The 13692-nt window shown below is 28.2% G+C and overlaps 1 protein-coding gene across 1 annotated transcript in view; it reads left to right on the top strand.

The window, feature by feature from the left end:
- LOC107454468 (vesicular glutamate transporter 1-like) overlaps nucleotides 1-13692 on the top strand; it is a 184148-nt gene that overhangs the window by 100403 nt on the left and 70053 nt on the right. Inside the window, exon 2 of the mRNA XM_043041473.2 lies at nucleotides 6687-6788. Within this exon, the coding sequence (XP_042897407.2) occupies nucleotides 6687-6788 (102 nt within the window). The remainder of the gene's footprint in view (nucleotides 1-6686; nucleotides 6789-13692) is intronic.

The following is a 13692-nucleotide window of genomic DNA, read 5'->3' as shown; positions in this document are numbered from 1 at the left end:
ATCATTCTGCTGGAGTGAATGATGGGATTGTTTCCAAAAAAATGCATCTGAGTGAGTAGATGGGTTACCCAGAAATTCCAACTTTTGAATGCAACGTTCATCAAGAACGATGCAAATTAAAAAGGATAAACAAAATTCGAGTGCATTTTCCAGAGAAAAAAAATCTAAGAAATTCTCTACAGGTAGACAACCATTATATTATATGGAAATGTTATTTATGTTAAAGGTTATTTATCGTTCCGTTAAAAAAATTCCTTCTGTGAAGAAATTCACCGTCAGAAAAATTTTTTGAACGTATGGTATTATTTTTACTTCTAACTTAACAGATACATTTTAAGCAGTTGTATTTTGATACTAGAATTAATTACCGAATTTAAATTTTTTTAGTCGACAGTTTTTTTTTTGCTTATTTCTTATTACCTCATCGTAATTTCAAGTTTCTAAAGACAACAAATATATTATATGGAAATGTTATTTATGCTAAAGGTTATTTATCGTTCCGTAAAAAAAATTCATTCTCTGAAGGAATTCACTGTCAGAAAAATTTGTTGAACATATGGTATTATTTTTACTTCTAACTTAACTGTAACATTTTAAACAGTTGTATTTTGATAATAGAATAAATTACCGAATTTAAATTCTTTTTATTCGACATTTTTTTTTTGCTTATTTTTACCACCCCATCGTAATTTCAAGTTTCTAAATCTAATAACTTTTGAGCTATAAAACAAATGTAACACAAAGCCAAAAAAATCGAAAAAGCACTAAAAACATTCAAACAAGTTACAATTTTGAAAAGAAAAAAGTCCATTTCAGGGCATCAAATATCAATTCTATAGTTGTAATAATGTAGCCTGCAAAATGGCCTGGAGGGTTTTTATGCACCTCAAGTTTAACAGCTCTCGAATTATTTATTGAATGTTATTTTTTTTATTTCATCTCTTTTTATTCGACCCACTTTTCTACACATTTTCTTAATTTCAAGTTTTTGAGTCTAACCGTTTTCGCGCATCAAAGCAAAATTTTACTTAAATTTTAACACCCGAAGCAGTGGCTGTGCTTTGAATTTTTCATTTAGAAAATTTCTATGATTTCATATTTGATGATATAAACTTTTCATAAAATTTTCACTTATATAGAGCACATTTACTTCTATTTGCTCTTTTTTTACAATACATAATTAAAGCTCACTGCAAAAACTGTGGTGTAATATCTCTCAGTATATGATGTTAAATGACCCAAAATATTGTATTCATATTCGATTTGAATGGCGTAATTTAAATCTGAACTGTTGAATTTAAATCTGAATGTTGGCGCACTTTGAATATCAAAAATTTCAAGAAGCGCCAAGTACAATATAGCTAGTAGTTAATTTACAATCTGGAAAAAGCTATAGAAATTTATTGTTAATTTCCATGCTTTTATTCATCAACAGAAACAAAAATACACCGTTAAATATTTATTCATGTTCTTAGTTGTATAATAAAGATAATTATACTTTCATTTTTAAATTTCTGAGAACTGTTTTAACTTATTTTATAATGTATAATTCCCATCTACTTCAGATCTGTTAAGCCTAAATCAAATTCTCATAAGATTCTCTTTGTACTACGCTTATGTTTGATTCACAAACAAATTTTATTTCAGGAATTAGAGAATATATGTACATTCTAAATTAATTATTCTTACTTTATATTGTACTGTAAATATATATTTGATGGCTCTTATTTTTATCTTTTCTGACTGTAATTATACATTTTAGTATTGCTGTATAACAAAAATTGTGGCAGTTGCTTCACACATTGAAGAACTTTGTTGTAATAAAACACTAGTGTTATTTATGGCGTTTCGCTTTGGTGTAAAGTATTGCCACTATTTTTGGTGTTGATCTTCACTTAAATTTTTTTACAGTGCTAAACCCACACTCAATGTAGCTTTGCCTGTGTCCTGTGTACTTTCAGAATCACTGTCACATTTATAAGTTTCAACTTTGTCTTTTACGAGTTGACTTTCACACGAAGCTATTAATAGCAAGTGAAAGCATCAATACACGAATCAGTCAACCATTCATCAATTAATCATCAATTTTAAATTTGCTTACTTTTCTTAAAAGCTAGCACTCTATGTCCCTAATGAGCCATCAAGTAGTAACGATTTTTATGAGAAAAGTAAAATTCCTTATGAAGTATTTCTCAAATTGAACAAATATTTTATCGCATTTCGTAAAATATATAGCATTATATTTAAAATTTCTAGGCAAGTTCATGTTAAATCAGACAGGGAAACATATTATTTGCTTAATATTTTGAGATAAAATACTGTTTTAATTACTTCAAAACTTTTATTTGCAGAAGTACGTATCCTGCTTAAAATTCAATACCAATGTCCGGTTTCTTTAAATACACAAAAACAATATTTCTGTATCTAAAAAATTTTAAAGCCGCAATTGCATTGTTAACTAAATTATTTCAAACATATAGTGTGTGAATCTATTTAAAGATAACGTTATAAAAGAGAACTTAACCATTGACATTTTTTCCTGATAAGAAATAATGGTCAAATTATTCCAATGTAAATTATTCCCACGTCTTCCCTAAATGTCCTTCCCTAATTACCATCATTACTTGCATTAGTGAATGAGAGTTTGGATCATGTTCTCCTATGACAAGATTGTTAATCGCGAAAAAGGTTATGTTGGCGGAACAGGAAATAAAAGTAGTTTCTTAAGTATATAAATATTCTAATTAGAATTGATGATAGCGATTTAAGTAAATATTATTATAAAAAGAACTTTAATTTCGTAATTAAAGTATCATCTAACAACTAAACGAACTTAAAAGTTCCACATCTGTATTAAATACTTTTCCAAAACTATTTTTTCAATTATTTATTATCATTTAATTAAGAATGATTTTAGTGAAGCAAGAGTGAGAATAGAAAAATTAACATCATATTTATCTTTTCAAATGTAGAATAAAAAGAGAATTTGTTCCCAAATTTAACGTGAAAAGGACATCTAAAATAAATCAGCTATCCAAATTGTTTTTTAGTACTTTTTGAGAATTTTTGACGCAGTTTAAATGTTAACGGCATGAAATAAGGTTAAGATAAGCGTATACCCTAAGGTAAGATAACGGTCATTAACCCCTTAATGATCGGTTAATTTTCAAGAAAACTGTCTTAAAAGTGCCTGTTTTTTGGCTTTTGTATTTGTATTACGTATTTGATTATTGCTGACACCTAGTTAAAAATAAACTAACTATCTACAATTACCTTAAAAATATCTTGGTACTGCCATCTGGTGTGTAAAATGAGATATAAATTTTTTTCCGGGCAAAAGAAATGAATTAGTTTTATTCTTATTGGCGCGTTACTACTGAACACTCCAGCCCGTCAATACCACGGGAGCGAGAAATAGAGGGCGAAACCTCACCCTGTCATTTTCACGGGAGCGAGAAGGAAGAGGTTAAAAAGTTCATTCGCTTTAAAAATCTACAAATGGGAAATAACGGTTGATATGTTTTAAGTGCTCAAAATCACGCGAGAACAAAAGCGCAATACAGTCGCAAACAAGACTTGTCAGATGCATATTTTCAAGACTGACATTTCCTTAAATCTAAATTTTAAAACTCTTAACGAACACGATAGATGTGATGGATATGTCCGTTATCACGAATACGAGGAATAGTCAATTGCTGCATATTGTTGGAATCTTGAGAATAAATTCAATTTCAACAATGACAAAACTATTTCCATCCCAGTCACATCAGCTCATCTTGATTTTCTGGAATCTTGTTACGTTCATATGAATGCTGACTCCTTTATTAACGACATTAGTTTCTCCCCACCTCTCCATAGCATGTGAGAAAGCTTTTACCCTGATTTACCACTCTCGGCCATTGTGGTTTTTCTTGTTCCGTTTTTCATCTTCTTTTTTTCTCTTTACTGCAGTGGTTTTTCTAGTTTTGTTTCTCACTTTTTTTTCCACTTTTCGTGGGCAACTTTACGTTTTATATTTCGAAATATTTTTTTTTCTTATTCACTTCTAGCAAGTCTAAAAATTGGAGGCTTTATTCGAGGGCTTGAAACATGTCAACTGTTATTTCCAATTTATATATTTTTGAAACGAATGAAGTCCTTAATCACGTAATATCTCACCGCTTCATCATCTTGCTTCTTATGATTTCTTTACTAATTGGTAAAGATAGATTATTTACATTTAGAAAAATCAAAGTTTCCCAGAAAATTCTTGCAAATTCCACTTTTTTTTTGTCTTTATCAAACTTTAACAACGAAGATCTTTATTTTTGGGCCAAAACTCGCAGTAGAGCATCCACAAAACTGAAAACTCGCTTACAAAGTTATTCATTAAAATTATATGTAAACCCACAAAAAAAAACTTCAGCTTTCAAAATATTCAACAATCAAAACAACAGAAAACTGCAAAAACAGCAAAGCTTGTCAATCATGTTTTACATTAGTTGGTATTACACAACGCAGCCCATAATTTTTTTTTCTTTTAATATTATATTTGGCAAGAATTTCGTGATACAAACTCTCAAAGGCAGACAGTATCACGAAAAACAAAATTTTACGCATAAGTCAAAATCTCGAAAAGCAAAAACTCTCTTAAAAAGAATTTTGAAATTCAAAATCTCACATGAACGGAATCTCGAGTTATAATATCTCCCACGAATAAAATCTCGAAACATTATCTCCCTCAGAATCTCGCGAGATAAAATCTCAAGTAGACAGTATCATGAAAAACAAAATCTTAAGCATAGAATCAGATAACTCAAGGTCTTGAAATGCAAAAACTCTCTCGAACAGAATTTTGAGATTCAAAATTTCTCACTAATTTCACAAGAGATAATATCACCCGCGAATGAAATCTCGTGACACAAATTTTACTTGGCGAAAATGTTGAAAAACTTTATCTGACTCAGAATCTCGCGAGACAAAACTACCGCTAACAAAATATTGTGAGACAAACTTTCCAACCAGCAAATCTCACGTATACAGTACACTTGAGATAAAAGACCCAAAGCAATTTCACTATTTTCTAAATGAAATATTTTTTAGCTGGATTATCAATACCAGTACTGTTTTTTGTTGATGCAGAGTTTTGTTTGTACAAGATTTTTGTCCTTTAAATGCTTTTTCTACAAAGATTTTACGTAGATTCCTCAGTTTTATAAACACGTCTATATTTAATCAATGTATCTAACTTGAAATAGTAGATTACTTTTATGGCTTTAATATAAAGTTGTTATGAATTTTTTTTTATATTTTGAATATTTCTAAATTCAATATAATTGTATTATTCTTTTAATGAAATAAAGTTTTTATAAATCCTATACACAAATATGCAAAAGCACGTCACTTTTTACAGTCTGAAAAATCTAACTATTAAAAAAAAATGTTTCGTTTATTATGATTTTCTGCACTGCTAAAATTTTTGATATATAGTTTCCCCATCTTTGAAGTAAACTGAAACTCGTGTTGAGGTAAACTGAAATTTTTCCAGTCCATGTGGTCGCATTTTTTAATTACTTTTCACTGTTTAGTTTGTTTGTTTACTGACAACACAAAATTTCACACTAGAATCAATTCTGAGGCTTCATTGTACAAACACTTTGTTTAAAAAGAAGCACATTTTTAGTAATATATTCTCACTAATTGTTTGAAACAATTCTTTTGTCAATTTTATGTAATTTTTTCTCGATTATTATAGTTCTGTACTTAAAACTGTATTTTGATTATTAAATGCACTCTAACACAAGACAACTCATAGCACTAAAAATTGTGACAACTATATACTGAAAATTTTTACTATGTACACAATATTTTTAACTGAGTAATTTTTTTGTGTTATTTGCCATTATTTTCGGTGTTGCGGTAAACTCTGTTGTAAACTTTTTACTTGATTCAACTTTGTTGTTTTACTACCACTTCGTCATTTTTAAATTTTATTTTGCTGTATGTTCTTCACATCAGTGTTTATATGTTACGGTTGCCATCCAGGTGTCTGTAGTGTACATTTTTCGGATCAATATCTTTCTCCATATATCCTATGGTAGTAGGAGGGTCGGAGTATCCAATGTTGACAATGCATGTAGTCACATTTTCCTTTATTTTTTCACTATTATAAATCTATTTATCTTTTTTTTTCATTATTATTTGCATTTATTATTTATATTTATTATTGCCGACCGGCCTGCGTAGGGGGCAGGGAACTGTCCTTGCATCAGAAAGGTCCTGGACTCGAATCCCGGGCAAGGCATGGCTGTTTCTTTCTCTCTCTCTGTGTTCTATGTCCTTTCTTTGTGTGTGAATGTGACCCGCCCTATAAACGGGTTGTGGTTGTGTGAATGGCGTGGCAGAAGTCGAATTCCTGGCCATAGATGGCGCCACTGAAAAACAGAAACAATCGCTCCCCCGCTGCCTAAACAGGCATAAAACAAAAAAAATTATTTATTATTTATATTTCTTATTTCTTATTTATATTTGTTATCTATATTTCCTCTAAATAATTGTTATTTTTTCTATTTTGTATAATCGTTTTCATGATAACTACATATCTGAACTTAAAAATACATTCAGCTTACCCCAACATCCAAAATGGTGGCAACTGTAAACTGATATTTTTTATATTGTAGTAATCAGGGAAAAATTTATTATTTCAGGAGACCTCAAGACCCCGAAGCCCAACAAAGTCAATATGGAGCTCATACATTGTTATCTAACCTTAAAGCGCCGATAACTGACAGAATGACTAAACTTCTAAGGTGAGTATCGGACGCTCATTCTTTATTAATTCATTCTTTATTAATTCGATTAATCCATTCATTCTTTATTAATTAAAATTTTTTGAGATATTTGAAAATTAATTTTTAAAAACCTTTATGTAGAATTATATAAAAAATGAAAAAGAGTTTTTTAGTTAGACACTTTTATATAATGGTAAAATACATTTTCCTAGTGGAAAGCTCTACATTAAGAAAAAAATATTGTCAAAACTATCAAAATATGGTAAAATTTATCCTATTTCTAGCTCTTTGAAAACACCAAAAAGTTAGGTAATTTTTTCCGAAATACTTTGATAAAATTTTGGTAAAATGAACAATGAAATATGGTTTAATAATAGGTGATAAAATTTGGTAAATATGGTAGAAATTGTTAATTTTATCCTGAGGCCATAGAGCATGGGGTAAAAACTATTTATTAGATTAAATAAGCTATTCAGTTTTGTATTTCTTACTAAATGTGTGATTATAAGAACTATTTTGAAAGCTAGAATTTCCCGTAAGCCGTTACCACATAAACGGAAAATAACAAAATGAATGATTTAAGCACTGTATTATTTGGTTTTTAGTGACAGAATTACAGTTTTTTTTTATCAAAAATATCACTACTATACATTACGGTAAATTTACCAGAATTTTTTTCTCCATGTAATCTGTATAAAATTCCGAATGCAAATATAATAAAAATATATTTGAGTCCTTAACTTTTTAACCATGTATTTTTCCTAATTAATTAAAAAAATGATTTTTCAAAAAACACTTTTGTTAATTCATATAAAACTAAGACGAAAAAAGTTTTATGTACCAACATAAGTTATAGTAGGTACTCATTCGCATATATTGATCTAATCAAAATATGATTCATAAAAATTGGTTTTTAAGGCACAAAAACAGAAATAAAATTTCTTCAATATGATTTTACATAACTCAATAAAACTATAACTCCTAAAATAAATTTAAACTTAAAATTGCTTAGGAAATGATCAATAAATTACAGCAAATTCTAAAATCTATATTCTAATTCATAGCAACAAAATATTTTTTTTTATTTATAATAAATAACATGCAGTGAAAAAATTTTCCCCGGCAAATAAAACTACATTATTAGTTTTCGCAGAGAAATTTTGCATTTATATTAAACGCTGTTAAAATTTGCATTCTGAAATTATAGTAAAATAGTCGACAGCATTCTGCCCATCCAATTAGCCGTAAAGTTTACGGTAAAAAACATTTTTTACCATTCTAATTTTGAAACTGTTTACAACTAGTATTTTTAATAAACCATGAATACAAAATTATACAATTTTTTAATCTTTTACAACTAGCAGGGTTTCAAAACCGTTAAAAAAAAGAAATTCAACTAGCATTTTCCTTAGTAATGAGTATTAGAGTTAGGTTGGGATATATCTTGAGGAAACACTATGTTGTCTGGGATTCGAACCCCCAATCTATCTGCATGAGGTTGACAGATTAGCCGCATTGTCTTTAATTTGTACCCAGCTGAAAAAAACTAAGCGCCTTCTAAGGTAAAATTCTGGTTCTTTAACTGTATTGGGTAAAGGCAGCTAATTAACGATTTTTCACCCAGTTAACAGTTTGAATACCAACTTATTTATGGTTATTTGACTGTTTTGTTTTAATATAGTAAAATAACAATAAGCAAACCGTTATTTAACCATTTTTTTCGAGAAATTTCTAACAAGGAAGAAAATGAGGATTTTCTAAAGAAACAGTAAAGAAAATGAGGATTTAAAAATACTCGTAAAATCCTATTTCAATTTTTGACGTCAATTACTTTTTCATAAGAAATTAACCTTGATTGCAACAATAGTATTTCTTTAAAAAAAATTACGCAAAAAAACTGCACGAAAAGTGTTATTATCCCTGTCGTTATGAAATCTTTTCTTTCTTATCATATATAATGGTGAAAAACTTATTAAATAAATAATAAACTTAAATCAAATTTATAAAATTGTCTGCTTCCTTTAAATAATTAAGCTACCTGATGACTTGATTAAAAATGTCATTCAATTCAAAAATATACAAAATGGAAATAAAGATCTACATGTTTCAAACGCTCAAAAACAGATGACCATTTCAAGACTTGTCAGACGTGAATGAGAAGAAACAAAAGTGATTTGAAATATAAAACGTAAAGTTGCCAACAAATATTGGAAAACAAACAGAAATAAACGAATCGAAACAAAGACGAATCGAACGAAAGAATAGAAACAAGGCTAAAAAAAAACACCGAAGCCAAGAGGGACGGACCAGAGTAAAGTGCATTTCCAAGCGTTATGAAGAGAGGAAAGAACTAATCTCATCAAAAAAGGAATTGCCATTCATATGAATAAAACAAGATTCCAAAGTATCAAGATGAACTTATGTAAATGGGGTGAAAATGATTTTGGCATTGTAGAAATTGAATTTATGCCCAAGGTTCCAACAATGTGCAGCGATTGTTGATTTTTATAAATCTGGATAACAGATATACATGTTGTGTTCCTTAAATCTCAATTTTAAAGCGTGTTCAGTTTATTTGATGTGTCAGCGGTTGCGCCAGCAAGAAATGTGGCAAATGCCCCAGCGGATTATCAAAAAAAATAGTATCTTAAAAGATTTTATTTAATTTAGTTACCTTTTTCTACTTAAATATCGCGTTTGCATTTTTTATATCTCTGCAATTAATTTTTAAAAGTCAAACATTTGTTCAAAGATTAATACTAATTTATACAAAAAAAATATATTTCGTAATAATTTCTAAAAATGCTTCCTTTTGCTATTTTAAAATTTTAGTAATCCCCGTATCTTTCATAACAAAATAAATCGAAAAAATTAGAAACTAAAAGTAAAAGAAATCTTCAAAAATTAAGAAAGTAATTATTATAAATCTTTGATGTTGTTTGAATTTAAGATTTTGAAACTTTAGTTTGTTTGCTAGATTTACAACACTTATTTTTACTAGATTCTAATAAATATCTTGTAATTTTATTATATTCATTTTCTTATGTTTTTTTCTCCAATGTCGTATAAATTTTTACTTTTAATTTAAAAATAGGTTTCTCTTCGGTTGGGTGAATTTTCAATTTCCTAAATTAAGAAAACAAAACAATTATTTAAAATTAAGACAATAAATGTGAGATTAAATTAATAAATTAAAGTTCTGTTTTTAATTGTTCGCTTCATTAAGCATTATTCGGATCCTTAAATCAAACAAACATACTTCGGTTAAAATTATTCTTAATATATAATATGCAATATTCTTGTTAGAATATTCACTGAGCTTCAATTATACAAAGTAGCACGGTTAAAATTTATTTTATTTAGATAATTCTAATAAGCGCAGTCTTTTCCCTCATGAAAACAGTCGTAACCATTCTAAGTTTATATTTTTTCTTTCCAAACACTGTTTAGAAATTTGAATAACGGATTAACTGTATTCATTAAAACGTTAATAAATGCTGATAAATTTGAAACAAGTTTCATTGTAACAAATATGCATCATTTTTCATAAATTCATGAATACTATATTTTCATTACTTGTGTAAACAGAAATAAAGATAAAGCAAAAAAAATATATTTAATTTCATATCAAGCAGCGCATTAATTATACATATTTCTCGCTGATAATTAATTTAATTAATCTAAAATTTTAATTTTCAAAAGAAAAATGTGGAACTTATTGAAAAAGAATTTAAAGTTAATTATTGATATTAAAAGGAAGTTAATTAGTAATTTATATATAATGTTTTTTAAAAAAAAGGTAGAGTTTTGGACAAGCTTTTTGTAAAATTAGTAATTTTTAGAATAGCATTTTACAGCAACACAGTGAATATTTTTAAATTAATATATACATAAATTGGTCTAAACCTTTGAGAGAATTCAAAATCAATTATAGTTTATTAACAATGTACTCACTATAGTTCGTTTCAACCATCGTAATTTTAAAATGGCAGCAGTTATAATATTATTAAAGGAGTGTCAAGTTATAGTGAAGTGGCTATCTACTACATGTGTATACCACTTACAAAGTAACTGGTGGAAAATTAGAGAGTCAGTCTTTTTTTCTTAAAAACTGATTGAGATAGTAGAAAAAAATGAATTACAATAGTTGTAAAGCCTTATCTATTTGGAAAACAGAAACATAGTAGAGATTCTTGTTAAGAAAAGACGTCAAAATGTGTCAATTTACTAAACTAAACCATCAACTGAACTCATACCATATCAACTGAACTTATTTCTGAGCTATAAAGGTGGATATGGTCTTAAGTATTTATCTTGTATATATGAAAGGAACATTCAATTGTTTTACAAAGCATAGTTTATGTGTGGGTATTTATATATATATATTTATATATATATATATATTTATATAAATATTTTTTTAATGTTAAAAGCTGAATACTATATCCAGTTTTTCAAGCCTCGAGAAATATATTTCCATCTGTAACATGTGATGCGGTTGCTTATCTGTCCCCCGTACAGCAGGTTTAAATGTCGCAATTGCAGTTGTTATTGCTGTTTTCGCTACCGCTGCTGTTGTTATTGTGTTTCTTCTTTATTATAATTCTTAATTATCTCCCGGGAAAGGGTCATAATATTTTCCCTAAAAATTTCTTTTATTTTTTGTCCATCTGTTTTTCATATATTATGAGCTATAAATTATATAAATTTTTGACAGAAACAGATTTTTCTAAACTTTATTCATCCCCCCCCCCCAAAAAAANCCCCCCCCCCCCCAAAAAGAACTGCACTAAGTACTCTTAATTAGGTCTAATTAACTGTTAAAAAACTGCAACATTTACAAAAGAGACTGTTAGTAAGTGTACTAGTATAAAATCTTTTATTTCGCAGAAAGATACCGTTATTTAAAAATAGACGACTGTTTAAACAAACAAGTAATGTTATTTTAATCAACAAACTTCGTTATTTTAATTAACAGACTCTTATTTTAACAAAAAAAACTCTATAGAATAATTACGTCATTAGTGTGGTCGGAGTGAGCGGAGATAAACATTCCCATGACCCGAAGAAGCTGAGATTCAAACTTCGGTCACATTACTGGGAGGCTAGCGCTCTGTTTTCTGAGCTACAGCAGTTCTAGCATTTCAGTATTAAAATATAGTATTTCAGTATTTTTATATTTCTTCAGTATTTCAGTATTTTTATATTCTAGTATTTCAGTATTTTTATATTAAGTCTTACCTAAGAGTCTTACTTATTTAAATAAAATTTAAAAGGGAAAGCGTTTAAAACTTTAGTGGCTCACCCGTATAAAAATTCTGGTAATTTAGCTGACCAAAAAAATTATATACAACGAAATAAAATAATCAGNATTTAGTTTTCGTATACTATGAGATATAAATTATATAAATTTTTGACAGAAACAGATTTTTCTAAACCTTATTCATTCCCCCCCCCCAAAAAAAACTGCACTAAGTACTCTTAATTAGGTCTAATTAACTGTTAAAAAACTGCTACATTTACAAAAGAGACTGTTAGTAAGTGTACTAGTATAAAAAAATTTTTTTCACAGAAAGATATTGTTATTTAAAAATAGACGACTGTTTAAGCAAACAAGTGATGTTATTTTAACAAACAAACTTAGTTATTTTAATAAACAGACTCTTATTTTAACAAAAAACTCTATAGAATAATTACGTCATTGGTGTGGTCGGAGTGAGGGGCGAGAAACATTCGCACGACCCGAAGAAGCTGAGATTCAAACCTCGGTCACATTACTGGGAGGCTAGCGCTCTATTTTCTGAGCTGCAGCAATTCTAGTATTTCAGTATTAAAATATAGTATTTCAGTATTTTTATATTTCTTCAGTATTTCAGTATTTTTATATTCTAGTATTTCAGTACTTTTATATTTCTTCCGTATTTCAGTATTTTTATATTCTAGTATTTCAGTATTTTTATATTAAGTCTTACCTAAGAGTCTTACCTGAAATAAAATTTAAAAGGGAAAGCGAAAAAAAATTATAATTATATACAAAGCAAAAAAATTATATACAAAGAAATAAAATAATCAGGTGGAATAAAAATTTAACTGCAAAATCATATCGCAGTTTTATTAAATCGATCATAAAAACCATTATATAATTGCTGATAACAAGTACAAAAAATATCCGAAAAATAATTTGAAAAGAGATCAAGTTATCGTATGGTAAGCAAAACAGCACGACGAAAGCTAGAATTAGAACTCGCGCTCTTAATCCGTTTATGATTAAAATGAAAAAGAGATAAAAATCGTTTCGTCAATAAAAAAATTTTAAACCGTAGAATATACAGAGAAAGTTCAAAAAAGAAACGCGACGATTTCCTACAGTTTTTAGTCACAGTACATCATAAATTTTACTTTACTTTTAATATCTTTTACGAATCAAAATTATTTATTAATTCTTGACAAAATTGTGAATAATTAAAATAATGATTTGCTATTTACAAAAATATGTTTCTATATTTATATAAAGAATGATCAAGTCACAATAAACTGGAAGCATTTGTAAACTATTCTAGTAAAACTTTTAACTCAAGGAAATAAACTGAAAAAACACTTTCTGGAGGAAATAAACTCTTCAATTCAAATCCTTTAACGCCGAAATTCAGTACTTGGAATTGCCAATTCCAAAAACCTATTTATTCCCTTTTAATGGAATTCACTTAAATAGTTGCTGACTCAATCAAACAACTCATGAGAATTCCAAAAACTCTTGGGACTTCATAAAAAACTTAATCGAATTCGAAAAAAAACTTTGCTGTTCTGACAATCAAGATCTGCTAGAAGATATTTTTAATGCACTGGCCTATTAAGGTATAGATTTGTATGAAATATTTTATTAATAATTTAATATCAGTGTAATAAGCAAGCATATATTACA

This window comes from Parasteatoda tepidariorum, chromosome 8 (assembly GCF_043381705.1).
Source record: "Parasteatoda tepidariorum isolate YZ-2023 chromosome 8, CAS_Ptep_4.0, whole genome shotgun sequence".
Taxonomy (NCBI): Eukaryota; Metazoa; Arthropoda; class Arachnida; order Araneae; family Theridiidae; genus Parasteatoda; species Parasteatoda tepidariorum.
Note: the sequence above shows the minus strand (reverse complement) of the source record. Positions and strands in the feature narration are given on the sequence as shown.